This window comes from Rhinolophus sinicus, linkage group LG15, assembly GCF_036562045.2.
Source record: "Rhinolophus sinicus isolate RSC01 linkage group LG15, ASM3656204v1, whole genome shotgun sequence".
In the NCBI taxonomy this organism is placed as follows: domain Eukaryota; kingdom Metazoa; phylum Chordata; class Mammalia; order Chiroptera; family Rhinolophidae; genus Rhinolophus; species Rhinolophus sinicus.
Genome location: NC_133764.1, coordinates 12,925,667 through 12,945,973, shown reverse-complemented (window position 1 = coordinate 12,945,973; position 20,307 = coordinate 12,925,667). Strand labels below are relative to the sequence as shown.

Here is a 20,307-nt window from a genome sequence, read left to right as displayed (position 1 = left end):
GCAGTCCTGGAGGAGTGGGATTGTACAGGGGTATCAGAAAGCCAACTCTGCGAGAGAACTGGACTTCCTCTATTCAGTCATCATTGTGATTTTAGCAAAGCCCCTGCATTTTTCTGGGCCTTGATGTTCTCGTCTGTACAATGGGGCAAGGTGGTTTGGTTCTGATATTTCATGGTTTTGGGTGCCCAAAGGAATGATACTGGTTCTTAGGATGTGGAAGGGGGAGGCTGAGAAGAACCTTTGGGGGGGGGTGTTAACACAGGCCCTGAATGGGCCAAGGACAGCAGATCCAACTGTGATGGCCCTTCAGTTGCCATACCAACTGTGAGCAGCCATACTTCCTCTGTAGAAAGAGATTTGGGGTTGTTATTGTCTGTAGGAGGGAGTCAGGCAGGAGAGCTGTGATTTTGGTTCTGCTGGGGGGGTGGGGGGAGTGATGTTCCCTGGAATAATTATAGTAGCTTGGCTGAACTTCCTGTTCCAGGAGAGTATGACTGAGACCCCACTCCTACCCTGCCCCCACCCCCACCCCCACGCACACAGATGGCCCTGGGCTGGGACCCCCAACTCAGGGTGTATATACATGTCATTAACCTGCCATGGGAGTGAGGATCGGGTGAGGGAAGAGACGACATCGGTGAAAGTCCTTCCAAAGGCTGCCTTCACGTGCTTTCCCTCCCGCTGGGGCAGGTGACTGGGAGCCTGGACCCTGTCTTGGTGTTTTCTCCTTTTGTGCCTCTGTTTAGTCACCACTGACGAGCTCCCTGACCCTGCCCCCCCACCCCCACAGCCACATCATTGTGCCAGGACACCCGGAGATATTGGCATGGGGCAGAGCTACGGGGAGGCCAGGGAAAGCTTGGCAGCCTGGCTAGTACTGTCCAAGTGGGGCAGTGACTCAGTGCACGCCACCCTCTGCCGGTGCCCTGGCCCCTCTCCTGCAGGCTTCCTTCTATTCCTCCCGCCACCTTGCTGCATTCCTGGCTTCATCTCTGCTCCATTTTTTTTAACCCTTTCTCTGAGTACTATTTTTTTTTTTAAATAGCTTTTTAACGATACATTTTTTTTGTATCATTTATTTTATTAAATTTGTTTTCAAAATCTTATTTTTAAAGTCTGTAAAGTATAAAGTAATAATGAAAATACTCTCGATTGCCATAATTTACTGTAACTTTGATGGCCTTCTCTCTAGAAATCAATCTCTCCTCTCCTCTCCTCTCCTCTCCTCTCCTCTCCAACACACACACACACACACACACACACACACACACACACACACAGTATGTTCTCTTACCTACATTTTTTTCACTAAGCAACATGTCATGGCCACCCTTACTTGTTAATAATTATATGTGTGCATTTAAGATGTATTTATTGAGCCCCACTATGTGCTTGATGCTGATTTTTCGTTCCCACTGTCCACTTTTAGCTTGGCTTTAAGTGCTTTTCCAGCCACATTCCAGCTTCATGGAAATGTTTGAACTTACCTACAGGGAGCCGGGCTCCTCTCTGCAGGTAGAATCTATCTCATTCTGCACAGTTACCACCCGCTCCTCAGATGGGTCTGACATATCCTGCTCTCTCCACTGTGGGAGCATTCTAGATGAGGAGGGTCAAGTTTGCTTCAGGGGTGGGGCATCTCCTGGGCCTGGTTATAGTGCCATGGAGGGGAGGGGGCAGTCAGCCTTGTGTCTTTTCTATTGGTTACATTTGGCACCTCCAGGAATGGTGCTGTGAAAATTGCTTACATCTACCACCTGCTCTTTCTAAGTTTAGATAATAAAAATTCACCGAGCACTTTATGTATGCTAGATGTTAAAAATGGGTGCTCTTAAATCCTCAATTTACACGTGAGGACATGGAACAAGCAGGGAGAGGAGCCATGGTTGGGAGTGAGAGGAGTATTTTATCAGTGACATTGATGAGTGACCGTTGAAAGCCAGACAATGGCAGACAGTGGACACTGATCAGGTCTGCCTGGTGGCAGAGCCTGGGCTTCTAACCACACTGTTGTCCCGCCTTGAGTCTGGTGGCTTCAATCAGCATTGATACCTGCAACCCCCAAGCAGGGGACTGCAGACATTTTCTGCAAAGCCTGGAGACATTTTTTGTTGTCACAACTGGAGAAAGTGCTACTGACACCTAGTGGTGTGGAGGCCAAGATGCTGCCAAACATCCTACCATAGGACAACCTTCCCCACAGAACAAAGAATCACCCGAAAATGTCCATCATGCCGAGAAACCCTGCATTACACGGGAGGGAGATGTCCTGGGTGCTCATGGGATGCTGAAGGAAGATTTATTTTTTATGACTCAATTCAAACAAAGACTGTCTAAGTCTTCATGCAATGTTTCATGCATCTCATGTGTGCTCTTTGGGGTGATGATAAGCAGGGACAGCGTACAGGTACATCTTCACGGCAGTGTTGTTGTAGCTCCTGCTACGCTGGCCCATTCCTCTAATAGGCATTTACTGAGCATCTCCTAAGTGTCAGGCCTGTGCTGGGTGCTGAGGACAGAGTGAATCCACAAACACTGGCTCTGCCCTCAAGGTGCTCGCTGTTGGGTTGTGGTAGTGGGGAGACCATCCAGGAAACAAATGATGGCAACCCAATGTGCAAATTGCCAAGGGTCTGGGTGGGGAGGAAAACACAGAGGGAGGGCACAGACCCAGCCTGTGGGGGAGGTGGGGACAGGTGCCCAAGGAGAAATGCTGAGCTGAGCCATGGGGGGCGGTGTGTGTAAGAGTAAGAACTTCGGTTATTGCCAGCGCTCTGGGGTAGCTGGAACTCGGGGTGTAAGTGGGCAAGGAGATGCTGTTGGAGGGGTCTGCAGGGCCTGCTCCATTGCACTGGGTCTCCTAAGTCATGCTAAGGCATGTGGGTTTTGTCCTGGAAGCAAGAGAAGGCTTTTAAACAGGGAGTGATATGATCAGCTTTACAAAAGAGAAAGAAGGAGCAGCAATGTGGTGTGATACAACTAGAAAGATCAAATTAGAAGATACTTGCAGCCATCTAGGCAGGAGGAGATGTGCCCTGAGCAAAAGCAGCGGCCGTGGTGGGTGAAGGTGGGAAGGGGAAGAGGCCAGAGAATGAAGGTCTAGAAGCAGTAGGTCTTGGTGACGGGGTTGGGATGAGGGAGAGGACAGAGTTAATAATAGAGACAGAGAGGTGGTTAATAAAAGGACAGAGAGGTGGTTAATAATGATTATAATAAAAATGCCGATGAAACGTTAAACAGCCTAGGGACGTGGGTATTATTATCCACATTTAATACATGATGAGACTGAGGGCAGCAGCATGCCGAGGCCTCAGGGCTGTCTCTTCAGTTTGTCAGGTGTGCCTACGTCATCATCCTCATGGCCATTTACTGGTGCACAGAAGTCATCCCTCTGGCTGTCACCTCCCTCATGCCTGCCTTGCTTTTCCCACTCCTCAAGATTCTGGACTCCAAGCAGGTGAGCAGACCCAGGGGGTCCTGGTGGATCCCTTCTCCTCCCCTTTGCTCATTCTCCAAGCCTCTCTCTGAGCTGCCTAGGCCCCAGGGGACCAGGTAAGCCCACCGTGGATTCTTTTTGGCACGGAGACACCCCACTTGACCCTCCATCCCCACGCCAAGCTGCCCATGAAGTCAGCATCTGGTCTGCTTGCCTGTCCCTGGGGACTTGGGTGGCCGTGGGCCCAAGCAGTATGTGGCCAAGAGACAACCCTGACAGGGCCTCCCTGCCCCCCTCCAGGTGTGTGTCCAGTACATGAAAGACACTAACATGCTGTTCCTGGGCGGCCTCATCGTGGCCGTGGCTGTGGAGCGCTGGAACCTGCACAAGAGAATCGCCCTGCGCACGCTCCTCTGGGTGGGGGCCAAGCCTGCACAGTAATTACACCTTCCCTTTCTTGCCACAGGGCTCTCTGTGGGCCCCAGGGCTAGGGAGGAGCTGTAGCACAAACCAATCACCCTTAGGTGAGGGCTGGCTGTAGGATTACCTGGGTTTGGCGGGCAGGGGGACCTCTGGGTGGGCATGTGACAATCTTAGCAGGGGATACCAGATGCATGGGCGGTGGTGGGAGCCCGTGGTGACAGCAGTGGGTAAGGGTCCTCTGAATCCAGGGGACACTGGTTAGCAAGGGTCCCTGGATGTTCAGAGGACTCCTGGAGGAGGGCTGCAGAGTTCCACAGGGAACAAGGTGGGGGGAGGTTGGATCAAGCCATGACTGACAGGGCATTTGTGGGGAAAGTAGGCCAGAGGTGGTTCAACCACCCAGCTCAGGGGGGAGCAGAAAGGCCATCCTTCCAAAGCTGGCACATCGAGTCCCTCTGTAAAGAAGCTTCTTATCTCATTTTCTCTCATGTCTCTTAGGACCTCAGCTTCTCCCTCCTCTCTTAGATCTCCCCCACCAATCCAACCCACCCGTGGCGCTGACATGATCAGAATCACCTGGGTATTCTGAGCATCTGCCATGCCCCAGGCATGACCTAAGAGCTTATGTATCACTTCATTTTAACTCTCACAACTCTTGAGAGTTGGGTATTATTCCTACCACCCATGTTCTGTACACGAGGAATTTGAGATAGAGGTTAAATGATATGCTGACAGTCACTTGGGGACCATCACGTGAGACCTGGCATGTACAATGAGGCCTCCCCCACTCTAGTCAGGAACTCAGGATGCGCCTTTGTTTTGAGGCAATGCTCTCCCCAAGTGATGGTGTGTCCCTCACTCCCAGCCCACCCAGCCCAGCCCCAGGGAGGCAGCAGTTCGTTAGTTCACAGCAAATCCGTCCTGAGATGTCCATGTGTCAGGAAGTGTGTGGGATCCTGAGCCCGCAGACCCTGGGCTGCCCTCTGAGAGATGTTACCTGGTTCCCTTAGTGCCTCAGGCTCTCCTGAGAAGGAAGCTTTGTGACTGGTCTCTGTTACCTTTTATGGTAGCAAGCCCATCCAGTGATTGGTTTGTAGGTCAAATCAAAAGCCATTGCATTTTCTAGAAATGTGAGACCTCAGGGGCCTCAGAATTCTTGCTCTCAGCATCCTTTGAGTGGCCAGCTTTTCTCCATTAGCAGGTGGGCCTCGTTCTGAGAGTACTGAAGCATTTTTGCTTCCAAATCCAGGAAGTTTGCACATGCTTCTCTGCTCCTTTCTGCCACCTGGCTTCTTCTCTGAGCTTGGCTTCCAACTGTCCATGGCACTGCCTGCCCTGAGGGTGACCTTCATGTTGAGGCCCCCTCGGTGCCTTGGGATATCATGTCAAAGCCTTATTCATGCAAACTCGGGTTCTCCTCCCAGCCTGGATCCCAGCCTTTGTTCTTACGGGTCCATGAGGCCAACCCACATGGACACCGGCTTGGACCTCGGTGCAGTGCAGCCGTCAGGCAAATTAGTGGCCGTGGGGAGAAGCCTGACTGCAGAGGGCCATGGAGACCGAGAACGGTTGCTTTCCATTCAGCCAGCCCTCCCCCGGTGCCTTCTGTTCCTGGCCTTGTGCTGGGGTGCATGGAAGCCATGGAGAAGAATCAGACCCTTCCCCTGCTCACCATCCGAGGAAAGAACAGACAAGGAAACAGGTCCTCTGAGGCCAGCCAGTGCTTAGCGTTGAAGGGAGGATGGAGGAAGGTGTGTTCAGCCATGCCTGGTCTGACCGGGAGGGAAGCCACAGAGGAGGGGCCTTATCTGACAGGTTTTTGAAGGACCTTGAGGAATGTTCTAGGCAGATGGCCGATGTGGGACAGAGGTGGAAGACAGGTGTTACACATGAAGGGAACATGTTTTCTGAATATTGTTTGTTTGATCTGATCCATTGCAGAGTGGAAGGGGTACAAAGTGTGTGTGTGCAGAGAGAGACAGCGAGGGTAGGGGTGTCAGCTCCTCCCATGAGGGAGATTCCACTTCCCCAGGCTCCACCCAGGCTTGCCCTACCCCTGAAGGCTACTCTGCCAGCCCTTCTGCACTTAGGGGAGAACAGGGTCTGGGGTGGGATGTTGGAGCTACCTGCACATAGGGCTGCTGCAGCTCACCCTTAGGTCATACAAGGGCCAGCTCTTCACATCTGGATGTCTGTGATGCCCCTGCTAGATGGGCCTCCTTAGAACTATGACAAGGGGCTGAGAAAGGCCTCTTGGTGACCCTGAGAGCCAGCAGACTAGACATCAGTAATGTCTGTGGGAGAGAGGTAGGAAGGAGTAAAGAAGGAAGGCAGGGGAGAGGGGAGGGGAGGAGGGAGGTGGTGAGGGAGGGAGGCAGGTACTACAAGCACGATCCTCTCCTGGACCACCCGGTCTTGAACTGGCCTCAGCACCTTGGCCTTGACCTCTGGCATCCCTGCAGGGGGACATCGTGCCTGTTACTCCCTAAAGGCTGGGGAAGGAGGTGGGTGGGGTGGGATTCTCCTGCTCTCCTTTCTGCTCCTCCTCTGCAGGCTGATGCTGGGCTTCATGGGTGTCACAGCCTTTCTCTCCATGTGGATCAGCAACACGGCCACCACGGCCATGATGGTCCCCATTGTGGAGGCCGTGCTGCAGCAGATGGAGGCCACGAGCACAGCCACCGAGGCCGGCCTGGGGGCCCTGGAGCTGGCAGACAAGGGCAAGGCCAGTGAGCTACCAGGTGAGCCCCCGGCCAGGTGCTGCCAGGGTTCATGGGACTCACCTTCCCCTCTGTTGCCAAAAAGCTTTGGCCACCTCCCCAGCTCCTGGAACCCACTTTTGAACAGACATAAGAGAAATACTTAGAAAACGCTATTTTCATAAGTTTTAGGGATGTAATTATTGCATAAAAATTAGATCCTTTAGTAGAACTTACAGCAAGTTCCCACCGTCAGTTCCCGCCAATCACAGAAATCAGTGCATGATCATTTGATTATTCATTTGGGCATCTTTTGAGCACCTACTGGGTGCCCCTCACCCTTTCGTCCTCCTACTCATCCTCAGGGAGGCCTCCCCTGAACAGCTCAAACCTCTCATCCGCTCCCACAGGTATTGGGGTGGTTGTCCCATGTTGCTTCCCCGCTAGGGGCCGAGCTCAGGGAAGTCAGACGGTGCCTGTTTTATTCTCTGCCTTGTTTGCTACACCAGCCCCAGGGTGCAGCACAGGGGGGCTTGACCCATGCCGATGGCTTGATGGCCAGACCCTGGGCCTGCTGAGATGATGCCGACACATCCATACTTTGGACCCATGGAGCCCAGTGGGGCAGGGTAATGAGGCCCCACGTGCACTTCTTCTGACTTGGGGAAGCCACGGGGTGCCACAAACCAGACACTGAGGGAGCTCAGACAAGGGAAAGGTCTTGCCAGGAGGAGAGGACATTTGAGATGGATTTGGACCGCCCCCCCTCCCCCCCCCCCCCCCACGGAGTGACCAGCTGGAGCAACAGCAAAGAGGCAGGAAAGAAGGGCTTGTGTCTGAAGTTGCTGAATTGGAACAGGGCACCGAGGAGCCTTGAGGAAGCTATGGGAAGGGACTGCGGGCAGACAGATAGGGCCAGACTACAACTTTGTGCTGGAGGCTGAGGAAAACCTGTGGAGGGAGCCGGCATAGCTGGCATGTCCCCATCCTCAGGTCAGCAGCCGAGTGAAGCGTTAGAGCTGAGCCGATGGCCTCCAGGATGGCTCGGCTCATGGAGCTGTGTCACTACAGGGAGCCAAGTGAGTTTTGAAGGCCCTGCTATGGGGCAGCGGGAGAATTGTGACAGGAAGAGCATGTGCAAAGCCATGACCCTGTGCGTGTGCTACGCTGCCAGCATCGGAGGCACTGCCACCCTGACCGGGACAGGACCCAACGTGGTGCTCCTGGGCCAGATGCATGAGTGAGTCACTGGCCATGCCTTCTGGGGACAATTACTTGGGCCCCGGGTTTGGAGGGACCCTCCCACCTCTCCCTCCTCCTCAGCTGGGCCCTGGAGCTGGGGGCCTAGCAGAGGTGGGAGGATGTGCCCCCATCAGCCTCTGGGTCCCAGCACTGTTGCAGCTGCTCAGCACCCATCAGGGGTGGGAGCTGATGACAACCCTCAGACCTGGTTGCTTTCTGTCCTGGGGTAAGTCCCACCTTTCTTTCCTGGGCTCAGGATTCTCACTTGGACAGGTCAAATGATTGAACTCTACCACTAAAGTCATGGGAAAGGACAACGTCGTCCCAGATGTTGGGTCCTTGGTTAAAATGTGGGGAAAACACACACACCTACAGATGTTCCCCTCAGAGCTGGCTCACCGACCTTGGTTGTAAATGGTGAAGGTCCTATGCTATTGGGGATCTAGACATGGTACAAACGTTAGAGGTTAGGTCACTCACTTTGTCACCAGCTCATGCACTATAGTTCCTCTGATTGCCCTTGATGTGACCAGTGTTCTTGTGAGGCCCCAGGTAGACCACAGGGGTGGTCTGTGGTCTGGAACTTTCTTTGGCTACAAAGGGACACAGGGCTTAAGGGCCCAGTTCCGTGCCTGGTCTTGTGTCGGGTGGGGCTGGCATCACAGAAGTGAGGGAATCCTGGGCCCTGTCCATGGGATATTCGTGGTCAGCTGAGGTTAGCAGACACCTGGAGAGTTCTAGGTGGGTCATGTAAATGCATTAATGAAGGTAAGTACAAACTGCAGTGGGCACGGAGGGAAGGAACTTAAATATCATGGTGCCCGTCCTGGGCATACAAGAGCCCTGGACAGGTGGGGAGGGCAGCTAGGAGGTGGGAAGGACAAGCCTGGAGCCTGGCTGGGCACACCTGAGATCCAACAAGCAGACTATTCTGACCCCGTGAGTGTTTTCTGTAATGAGAGCCTTACAATTCTCCCTGGAGTTCCTTTGAGAAAAAAAAGAGCTGTCAGGGCTGAGCACAGAAAGCTCAGCTTTTACTGTGACACCCTTGGGCTAAAGGGAGCAGCCCCTAGGGGAGGGAGGCAGAACCTGGAGTGGAAATGATCTTCCTCCAGCCCCAGAAACATCTTCTGGTCCCACCCAGGCAAGCTTTGAGATTTGCTTTCCTACGGGGACCCTTCCTTTGCAGAAGCTCACAGAACGAGGATTCTGAGGCTTGGTGGACCCTCTGAAGCGTTTGGCCAAGTTATGTGTGTATAATAGTGTATTTTTCTGGAGGGAAGGGCCATGACTTGCATGAGATTTCCAGCAGAGTCTGGACCCCTAGGAGGGTCAGTTGGTCACTCCTTAGGCTTGTCTTGTGTGTAGCCGTGTGCTGAGGCCCCCCCACCTGATTGGGGATATTACCCGGTGGTGGACTTGGGTGGCTGGGCCTCAGGAAGAGGAGGTCCCTGCTCCAGACTGTCTCGTGGGGTCCACGGCTCAGTGTCTGGTAGAGATGTGGACCGGTATTTCTCCCTTCAGATTGTTTCCTGACAGCAAAGATACCGTGAACTTCGCCTCTTGGTTTGGATTTGCCTTCCCCAACATGGTGATAATGCTGCTGCTCGCCTGGTTGTGGCTCCAGTGTATTTATATGGGATTCAAGTAAGTTTGAGCTGCTTCCAGAATAGCGTCTAATCTGCCATGCGCCTGCAGAAGAATCCTCAGACTCAGTAGGCCACTCCACAAAGTTCTTCCTGTCTGGTCCTGACTATTTCTCAAGCTCCACCACCTGTGTTTACTTTGACACCCTTGAGTGAAAGCGAGCAACTCCTAAGGGGGGGAGGCCACCTCAGGCTGCTCACTGAACCTTTCACATGCTTCTCCCTCTTCCTGGAATGCCATTCCCTACCTTTCCGGCTTCCAAGCACCTCAGCCTCCCAGGCCAGCTCAAAGGCTGCTTCCTCGGGGACACCTTTCCCAACTTTCCCTCTTTCCCAACACCTTTCCCGACTTTCCCTCACCCCCATCCTGGAATTCTATCATGGAAGAATTCCTTGCTTCTCCTCTGGGCTGGCCTGGGCACCTCATAGCCCTGTCCCTCAGTACCTGTAGTCACGTTCCAGGGCTGCTTCTGCCCCCGTCCCGGGCAACTCTAGGGCCTGTGGTAAGTCCTGTCTGTCCCTGGCGCCCCGCCTGGCTCCTGACCCAGAGAGAAAGAGCAGGTGTGCCATCAACGTGAGTCAAAGCAATTCAAGGGAATCTTGTCCCCATGTGCAAATCGATACTGCTGGACAAACTTCCACTTGGCTGTATGTGTCCATTAGGTCAGGTCACAGCAGACTACTAACAAGGTCCAAACAATCCAAACCCACACCTTTACTAAATGCCCACAATGTTCCCAGTGGTGTGCGGGTTCTGGAAAGTTCACCTTCCTCTTCCCAGCACACTGGCAAGTTCACCACGAGGCAACCTTGACAGCAACCAGACTTTGGACAGAAACCATGAGGTGTGCCTGGCACATACCTAAAAAAGCTGTTGTGACTTTAAAAGGCGCAAATTTATCTATGGCACAAAGGTGACCCTGTCACCCTGGGATGGAAAGGACTTAGCTGTGAGCCATGTACTCTGGGCCCTAATTCATGGGCAGCTGGAGCCAAATGACAGATGGGGGCCTCAGTGGCCAGCGCAATGAACTCTCAGAGGTGGGAGGCCAAAGTGCCCACCAAAACCTGTGAGTTAATGGAGAAAATCAGGCAATTTTGTAAGTTTTCTCTTAGAGGAGGGACTGTTTTGAAAACTGCTAGTAAAAAATCTCTATCCATAATCAAAGTAGTCATAGCAACGACATGAGAATAGTTGTAACTGTCCCTCACACACCACAACCCTGTGCAGGCCGCCCGTGAGAGGGAAGCTGCTCCCATGGGTGCCTGGGGCACAGCTTGGTTTTGATTGAAGCTGTTTGCCCTGCTTCTTGCACCTGCTTCAGCAGGTCCTCACGTCCATCCAGCGGGCCTCAGGAAACCTGCCTCAAACCTTGCAGGCGGCTTGTGGGTGTCAATGTCTCCTCGTGGGACAATAGTAATAATAACGACCCACGTCTACCGAGTGCTTATTAATTGTCAGATAAGATTTGAAGTATCTGCGTATGTTGATTAATCTTCATATCAATCTGTGAGGTAGGTACTCTTATTATTCCCAATTTACAGATAAGGCCACTGAGGCAACCAGAGGGGAAATGGTCTATGCAGGGTTGTAAAACTTGGATGTCATGGAACTGACATTTGAATCCGGGCAATTTGGCTCTAGAGCCTGTGTGTGCTACCCTAGATCCCTGTCTTAGTCAGCCCTGGCTGCCATAGCAGAATGCCACAGATTGGGTGGCTTAGACCACAGGCATTTATTTCTCACAGTTCTGGAAGGCGGAAGTTCAAGATCAAGGTGCCAGCAGATTTGGTTCCTGGTGAGAGCTTTTCTCCCGGCTTGCAGAAGGCCATCTTCTTACTGTGTCCTCACATGGGGGAGAGAGAGAAAGAGAGAGTGAGCACTCTAGTGCCTTCCTTTTCGTATAAAGGCACAATCTCAATCATGAGGCCCCACGCTCATGACCTCATCTAAACCTAATTTAGGCCAACCTCCTAATAGTGTCACACTGGGGGTTAGGGCTTCGACATTGGAATTTGCAGGGACACAGGTCAGTCCATAACAGTCCCCTCTTGGGAAAGCTGAGGGTTGCTGCCCTTGACTCCCCGGGGCCTAGGTACAGCCAGGTGTCAGAGGTACCTGCTGTAGCCTCCCCCCAGGCTGGGGTTGGCAAGGCCTAAAGCCCTGAGGCCCACTGAGTTCCCTGACAGAGCAAGCAGAGGGGAGCTGGCCTGGCCCCACAACCACAAGGACGCCACCCACCTCTAGAAGTGGACACCATGCCCCTGGGAACTCACAGCCAAGGACCTGAGCCACGGTTCACTCACCTGGCATAGCCTCCATCAGCCTGGAGACTTCTGGAGTCTGCCTGTGGTTGGTTCAGGCTTGCCACCCATCCCACCCCTTCCTGGCACGCTGCTGCAGCTCAGGAGCCCTCACCAACTAGATGTGTAGGGCGATGGTGGTGGTGGTGGTGAGGGTGGGGGGGGCGTGGCTCACAGGTAGCCTTGTTTGGACAGCTTTTTACAATCAGCTTGAATGACAGAACAGCAGGAGATGTCATCCGGCCCAGGGCGTGTCCTGCCATGTACCAGGACGTGCCTCCGTCCCTCCTGGACCACCTCACCTGAAGCAGAGGGAAGCATCTCTGCTGTGCCCTCACTCACATCCCTTATCTAAATGGTCGTGAAGAGCCATATTAGGGCCATTGCCTTTGGCCTAATCCAGAAAAACTGTGCGCATATCTTCCTGAGTTTATGGGTGACTATCTTGGCCACTTCCAGCCAAGGGAGCCACAGACCCTCCAGGATGCCCCAGGACTAACGGAGCATCACTGCTGGCTTATCCCCAACTTTCCTAACCAGGCTGACCCCTGGATTAGGGTGGGGGTTCTTCTGGGCCCCTTCCACAGCAGAGGCACGTGGGGGCTCGGGTCCTTCACCTCTCCTTGGCTCTGCAGCACATTCCCCATGTTCATCTGCATTATCCTGAAAGCCATTCTGCTGTAGGAGGACACTTGGCATCCACCCCAGGACCAGGCTCCCACAGGCAAACGGGATCCATTTGCCTGCATCTCGTGCCAGCCCAGCAGTCACCAGATGGGATTAACCCAGAGACGAGGGTGAAACTGCTTAGCGTAAGAGGGTCCTGAAGGCTTGGCTAGCTGTGGGGGGCCAGCACCGGATAACTGCATATGCAATGCTGCCCCAGAGTCCACAGCCATTGTGGGGTCAGGACGTGTCACGAACATCAGACGTGGGCTCTGCAGCTGGGAGGACCAGACAGCCCTTATCCTGGGAACCTGAAGTCTCGGTCCCAGCCTCAGAGTCTAGAGAATGACAGGTGGCAGGCAGCAGAGGTGTGCTTGGTAGAACACAGACTCCCATACCAAGGGGGCGAGGCCACTGCCCACACTGGCAGAGTCACCTCATGCCAGGAGATCATGGAGGGTGTACCCAGAAGGTGACCTGTGGGATGCACGGCCTTGCCCCTTGTCCAGCACGAGACCTGGCAGGCTGTGCAGAACTGAAGCCCCATAACTGCTGCTTCCTTTCCCAAGCACTGAGCACCCTGGGAGACTATGTCCTGACATCCTGTGTCCCATGTTTAGGCCCCGCCCCATCACAAGCGTGGCCCTCACCCTCTCACGGGCAGTTCACATCCAGCCCTGGCTTCAGGCTTTGGTGTGTGGCACCCATGCCAACATGCCCTGCCTCCTATGAAGTCTGTCTTAGGCCCCAGGAAGGACACCCACATCTCTAGGAACCATCCTCTTGGCCTGGCCCACCACCTTCAGGCTGACAGGGACTGGACTATGGATGGAATCCTCAGAGAAGTCCTCCAGGTCTGAATCCTGGGCCCCAGTGGCCCCAGTTAGTCCCTCCCCATGGCTGAGTTAGCCTCCACACCTCCTCCAAGAAGCCCTCCTTCCTGCCCCCTCTTGCCGGCACCCTCCAGGGGAGGTCCTGCAGTGCACCCTGGGCAGGCCGTGTTGGCCAATGGGCACTGGTCTCTCGGGAGCCCATTCACAAGCAGGGCCAGGGCTGGCTTCCTTTTCCATAGCCATGCCTGCTGCTAGCTCCAAAGTCTCCTGGATCCCAAATCTTACCTCTCCAGCTCCTTGGAATGCAAGCACCACCCTGCTCCCTCCCGGCCCTGTCTCCTTCTTCCTTGTGTCCTCTTGTGCCACCCCAATGATGAGGCTGGCATCCCAGGACCATCAAAGGCAGCTCCAGGTGGCAGTCAGAGGAGAAAGACTCAGGAAGCATGTGACAGAGCCCTGGACCCACCTCGAGCCAGCTCCAGAGCACATGGCCTTCCCCTAGATGACAGGAACAGCTGTCCTCCAGGCGACTGGGCACCTGCTGGGTCATCAGCGGTGGCCTCAGTTCTGCTTATTTCTGCCTCTGATGCTCCCGCCCACCTCCCCATCCCTGTCCCCATCCTCCCTGTCCTGCTCAGCCTCCAACCTTCCCATCTGCCATCTCCTTTCTTGTCTCCACTGTCCCTGAGGCATATGCTGGGCACACATAACAAAGACTCCCCCCTGCGTCCTGTGAGGTAGGGGAGGCAGAAGACAGAAATGAGGAGCAGGGAAGGGACTTGCTCAAGGCCCCCCGTAGGTGGCAGGCAGCACCATAGGCCTTTATGCCAAGTTCTGCCTCCCAGTCTGGCTTCCATCCAACAAGCCCCCGACCTAACCAGCTCGCCCTGCCGTTCTCTTGTCTTTGCATCCTCTAGTTTTAAAAAGTCCTGGGGCTGCGGGTTGGAGAGGAGGAATAATGAGAAGGCTGCTTATGAGGTGCTGCAGGAGGAGTACAGGAAGCTGGGCCCCTTCTCCTTCGCCGAGGTCAACGTCCTGCTCTGCTTCTTCCTGCTGGTCAGCCTGTGGTTCTCCCGGGACCCCGGCTTCATGCCTGGCTGGCTGTCGATCGCCTGGGCTGAGGGCGAGACACAGTAAGTCATTCCTTCTGCAGCACCCTCCACGGCAATGCTGGGTTCCGTAGTTGAGTTCTGGACTGCTCTGTTGGTTCCACGACTCACTTTTTTTTCTCATCTTCGTGACGAAGCCCCAGATGTATTCCGGTGGGCCCTCCTGCCTCAGCACAGGCTGCGAGAGGCAAGTGAGCTGTTCAGGGTCCTCCAGTGTTGGTGGCAAAGCCAGGCCAAGAATGGAGGTGCCTTGGTTTCCAGCCAGAATTCAATCTACTGCCTGATCTGTGTCTTTGGGCTTCCAGTTTTCATACCCAGCTAAGCCCTTTTCTTCACACAGGAGCATTTAGACACGGTACAGGTTTGTTGCATGACAGCCACTGCAGCTGAGCTGGCTCATCCTGTGTGCTCTCGCCCACCTAGATATGCCTCTGATGCCACTGTGGCCATCTTCGTGGCCATGCTGCTATTCATTGTGCCTTCGCAGAAGCCCAAGTTCAACTTCTGCAGCCAGACTGAGGAAGGTAAGGCTCCTGTCCTGGCCTCCCATTTATCAGGGTTGGGACCCTGGCGGCAAAGGCTCTCTGTGGGAGTCCCTGGGCTCAGGAGGGAGAAAGTTCCACCCTACTGAAGAGGGCTGGCGAGATTACGAAGTCTGGGCGGAGGGGGTTATTCAAACCTTCCCTGGGTATTGTTGAGTGCAAAATCTCTTCTCTTCTGCTTTTTAAAACCCTTGAAACCTTATTCATATTATAACTGAAACAGAAAAATATTTCCCATTTCCCAGAATGTCGTCAGTATTTCTGAGTTTCTCTCTCCCTCCTACACTTTATCAATATGCACATATAATATATGGCTGTAATCAAAACACACAATGTGAATCCTGTTACTTTGCTGTTTTTGTTTTCGTGTTTTTGCTTGGGGTTACAAAAATATTTCGTGCTATTGCCGCAGTCTTCAAATTTATTGTTTCTAATAACAGCATTGTATTGCATCGGGGGGACTAGAACCATTTTCCCTGTTACAGAACACTCTGGCTGCTTTTGAATTTTTCATGATTATAAATTAATGTGTTCATGTGTATAGCTTTTTCTTGGAGGGTGTTTCTTCTTTGGGATAAGTTTCTAGGAGTGATGTTGCTGGGATGAAAAGAGTCTGTATGTCTTAATGGCTCTTAAATGTCTTGCCAAATTGCTTTTCAAGAAGATGATACCAATTTATAAGGCTACCCGGGGTGTGTAATAGCTTTACCACGTCTTCACCAGCAATGGGTGCAGTAATTATTGTAAATTTTAGCTAATTTACAGATATGAGATGGCACTCATTGTCCTTACTGGCTTTAATTCCCCTTTGTTAGATCGCCTTTGCTTTCAAATGCTGCTCTGTGTATATGTGTGTTTTATTGTTTCTTTTCAGAAAGGAAAATTCCATTTTATCCCCCTGCACTGCTGAATTGGAAAGTGACTCAGGAGAAAGTTCCCTGGGGCATTGTGCTGCTACTGGGGGGCGGATTTGCTCTGGCCAAAGGATGTGAGGTAACTTCTCTAGCTGTGAGCTGCTCACAGGGTCCCCTTCTTTCACCAAGAGGACGGCCAAAGAACCATGTCCCTCCGGCTCTGCAGCCCTGGGCTGGTTCCACTAACTGTACATTTCTTGAGGACAGGGGCTTTGTCTTGTCATGTATTATATGAATAGAAACTCTGCACCACAAGTAATGCCTGGAATAGAGAAAGTACTCTGAGTGACTGCAGAAATGAGTGAATTTAAGTGACCTTGGTTAGCCAAGATAGGCAGAGGACACTGTGAGGTCTCCTTTGGGATTTGGTAATAAGGATCTTTGCTCTGATTTAGTCTAGGAAAATCTTTCTTTCAAGGCCTTGTGAATATTTTCACCATTACCTTTGTTTGGTTCTCCTACGTGCTGAACTCTTTGTTGATATGGTTGCCATTTAAAATTTTTTCTCTAGCAAAGTATGTAGCAATATAGAAGGGGAGGAAGAGCTTTTGTGGGAAAACACCCCAAAATGTAACTTTCTTACCTCCCTGCATTCCCTAATAGTGAATGAGCCACAGGGAGGGATGAGCCAGCTGGATGCTGCTATCCTCCACCCATCCATCTGTCCATCTGTCCATCCATCCAGGAATAGAGTGTAATCGATAGGTCTATCTTGTCACTGCTGTTTCCTCAGCATCTAAGACAGAACCTGGTGCTTGGTGGGTGTGTAAATATTTTGTGGGTGAACAAATCCATCCAGCTCGTCACTTTTCCATCCAGTCACTCATTCATTCATCAAAGATTTCTGTTATGTCCACGTTAGGCCACGCACGGGAATGACAGAGGAGACTGAAATATAGTCCCTGTTCTCGAGGACTTCACAGTCAGGAGAGGGGGACATATATAGAAGAGCATTTCAGGAAGAAGTGACACATGAGTAAAGGAGTAAGTGTGTGGTGTAGAGCTGAAGGACAAATGAGGCAGGTGAGGCTAAGAGAAGCAACTTCACACAGGGTCTGGAATTCAAGAGAGGGAGTATGGACCTTATTCTGAAGGCAGTGGGCAGCCACGGAAGAGTTGAGGCCTGAGCGTGACTTGGTCAGACCTGCACTTGGGGAATATCACTCTGATGTCTGGAGTGGAGGCATGGGCAGCGCAGTAGTTGAGGGAGACTCCGTAGATGCTCTACACCCTTCATCTCACTCCATCTCAGAACACTGGACTCCAGGAACCATTCTCTCCTTGAAACTCCCTCCTCCTTTGGCTCCCAAGACACCATTCTCTCCTGGTTTCCTTTTAACTCTGACTGTTCCTGTTCAGCCTCCTGTGCTGACTTTTCCTCCATTCTCCCTTAAATATGTGTGTTCCCCAAGCCTCTGTTCTTGGCCTCTTCTCTGTTTACTTTTCACTCTCTTCCTGGATGGACAATCTCTTCTCAGCGTAAAGCACCAAATCCAGATTCCCAATTTCTGGCTCAAATCACTCTCCTGAGCTTCTAGAACTGTGGGAGACGGAGAGGAGACAATGGACATGAGATGTTTGGGGTGACTGATTGGATGGAAGGCATGAGGGGGGCAGAGGCCCCCAGGGTGACTCCAGTTTTCTAGGTTGGATAGCAGGTAGATGATGAGTCCATTCGCTAAGCTGGGGAGCACAGGGAGAGCAGTAGCATCTGGGCTAGAGAGGATGAATGCAGGTTGGGGTATGCTGAATCTGACGTGCTCACAGGACATCTGGATGGAAATTTCTAGAAGGAATATGGATGTTTAAATCTGGATAGGAGACCAGCTAGGCTTGAAATACAGATTTAGGAGACAGTAGAGTGAGGATGGAGATTGAAATTGCAGGCATAGATGAGATCACCTATGGCAAGTGTGCAGAGAATCGGAAGTGGGGGATGGGCTGAGCGCCCTGGAGAAAGAGGAGGGTCTCTTCTGGCCCTGGAGGAACTGTAACCTAGTTGCTCTGTGATTGCCCTCCTGGTGCTTCCCAGGTCTCGGGGCTGTCCGAATGGATGGGGAAGCAGATGGAGCCTTTGCACGCTGTGCCCCCAGCAGCTATCACCTTGATCTTGTCCTTGCTTGTTGCTGTGTTCACTGAGTGCACAAGCAACGTGGCCACCACCACCCTGTTCCTGCCCATCTTTGCCTCCATGGTAAGTAACACTGCCGGGGGCAGCAATTAGTGCCCATTTCATAGGAAGCTGTTCACCCACAACTGTGTCATAGGTCACTAGAGTGGCAGTGAAATCAGGGACCAGAGCCTGACCAGGCTTTGGGGACCTCGGTCTCACCCTGGCTTTGATAGGATGTGTGGGCTCTTGATGACCCTGGGCCTGCCCTCAGTGCTTTGCTTGTTCTTCTTTGTATCCTCTGTGCTAGCCAAAGCACTAGGCATGAATCAGGTGCTCAAAATTTATTTATAAATGTAACTGACCATTTCTCCAGGTGGGGAGACAGGATTTGCATCAAGGAGGGTGGACCAATGCCATGGGAGAATGATAGAGGGTCTCTGAATATGTAGCACTGGTGTGCAGAGATGGGGACACCACTGGCTGGGACCCACCAGGAAGAGGTCTTGGGGAAGGTGGGGCTTGGGAATGGTCATGGGGAGAGGATGCCTGGGAAGATGGAGAGCCCAAGGAAAGGAAATGGGGGGCATGACTGGAAACTCCCAGAAGCCTTGGGCGGTGAGCCCAGGGATCAGGAATGAGTGTGAGCTGAGTCCAGAAGGCTGGTGGGTTGTGGAGGAGGGGGGATGCTGAGTGCCAGGCTAGAGAGTTTGGTTCTATGGGCAAGCGTGCTTTTGAGTTGGGACTGAGAAGAAAGCAGAGCTTATTGGAAAATCAGCTGTGATCTTTTCTTGCATTTCCTTCTGCCATTCATCACATGGGAACACTGACCTCAGGGTGGTACAGGAAGAGCCCTGGGTTTGGAGTCAGAAGACCTGAGGTCAAGTTGTGGGATCCTCGAACGTGTCACCTAAGTTCTTTGCTCCTACACTTGTGCTGAGGGTTGAGTAAGATGAGGGTGATGAAAATCCTCTGTATACTGCAAAATGAGCCTGGGAGAGGTTGTGGTTGTCTCTCTGGAGTTAGGAAACAGACTTACTAAGGCCTGAACACAGTGTTGTCGTTTGTAAATTTCCATTTGGCTGCCCGGGTATCCACGTGTTTACAAAGCAAACCCACTGGTTTCTCCTTCTAGTCCAAGAGAAGATGAAAAGTGTTAGAAATAGTAAGGTGCCCATCTCCCCCTCCCCTAAGCAGGCTGCCCAATCAGATGCAGCATGGAACATCTTTTGATGCTGGGCGTGTGGTGAGTCCTTTCCCCACCCCCAGCAAAGGTCTGGCTTTGTCACCTTTAGTCCCAGCAGTGAGCCCTGAGGGCTCCAACCAGAGAAATGGAGGTCTTAACTCAAGAGGGTGGCCAGGCCCTTTGAAAACAAGCTTTTCTAGAACCAGAAGCCCCAAATAAGATTCCTCAGTTACCTCCAAGCCCACTCACATTCCGGCCTCAGCACCCACCTGTGAGAAAAGGAAAGGTAGTGACCTTCCCAGCTGCGTCCCAGAGCCACATGGCGTGCATACACCATGTACACCTAAGGCCAGGACAAATGGGGAACCAGGAAATAGACAGGCTCCTGCCTAGCACTTTGCACCCAGAGGGAGTGTAACTGGGTACAAACTCCGCTCCCCCAATCTACTACCCCTCTGACATCGTATCTCTATTACAATTCAATTGACTCTATTCCCTATGCTGTACTCCACATCCTGTGACTATATGTATATTAAAGTATAGTTGACATTCATTGTTATTCAGCTTCAGCTTCAGGTGTACACTGCAGTGGTCAGGCATCTACACTGTCCCTGAAGTGGTCTTTATAACAAGACAAGTGCCCATCAGATACCCTACAAGCCTTTTAAAAGACCTATTTACCCACAGGAACCGTTACCTAAAACCTGCTCATATCCTATGACTCAGCAATTTCACGGCTGCAAATATGTCTTGGGACATCATCAGAGATGCCTACAAGCATATACAGTTGACACTTGAACAACACGGGGGTTCGGGGCACAGACCCCTCGCACTGTCGAAAACCCCCGAATAACTTTGACTCCCCCAGAACTTAACTACGGTCCCGCAGTCCCTGGGGGTTGGTTCCAGGACCTGCCTTGGATACCAAAATCCACAGACGCTCAAGTCCCTTATAGAAAATGGCACAGAACAATGCAGACAGTTGGCTCTCTTCATCCACGGATTCCCAACTGTGGCTGGAAAAAGGGTTTCAATCCATGGTTGGTTGAATCTGCAGGTGGGAAACCTGGGGATATGTAGGGACCGACTGTATGTTTATTAAAAAAAAGTCTGGGTATAAGTGGACCCGCACCGGTCAAACCTGTGTTATCCAATGGCCAACTGTATTATAAAGATGGACATTAAAGAATTATTTAG

At 52.3% G+C, this 20,307-nt stretch overlaps 1 protein-coding gene across 7 annotated transcripts in view; it reads left to right on the top strand.

The window, feature by feature from the left end:
* SLC13A5 (solute carrier family 13 member 5) overlaps positions 1–20,307 on the top strand; it is a 29,128-nt gene that overhangs the window by 1,275 nt on the left and 7,546 nt on the right. For 3 of the 7 annotated variants that reach the window (XM_019743826.2, XM_019743828.2, XM_019743829.2), the window contains exons 2-10: positions 3,329–3,457; positions 3,737–3,873; positions 6,413–6,600; positions 7,630–7,798; positions 9,325–9,447; positions 14,167–14,382; positions 14,782–14,882; positions 15,775–15,893; positions 17,847–18,008. In XM_019743826.2, the coding sequence (XP_019599385.1) occupies positions 3,329–3,457; positions 3,737–3,873; positions 6,413–6,600; positions 7,630–7,798; positions 9,325–9,447; positions 14,167–14,382; positions 14,782–14,882; positions 15,775–15,893; positions 17,847–18,008 (1,344 nt within the window). Of the gene's footprint in view, positions 1–3,328; positions 3,458–3,736; positions 3,874–6,412; positions 6,601–7,551; positions 7,799–9,324; positions 9,448–14,166; positions 14,383–14,781; positions 14,883–15,774; positions 15,894–17,846; positions 18,009–20,307 lie in introns of all 7 variants that reach the window. The other 4 variants (XM_074320657.1, XM_074320659.1, XM_074320660.1 and 1 more) reach the window with 2 other exon arrangements.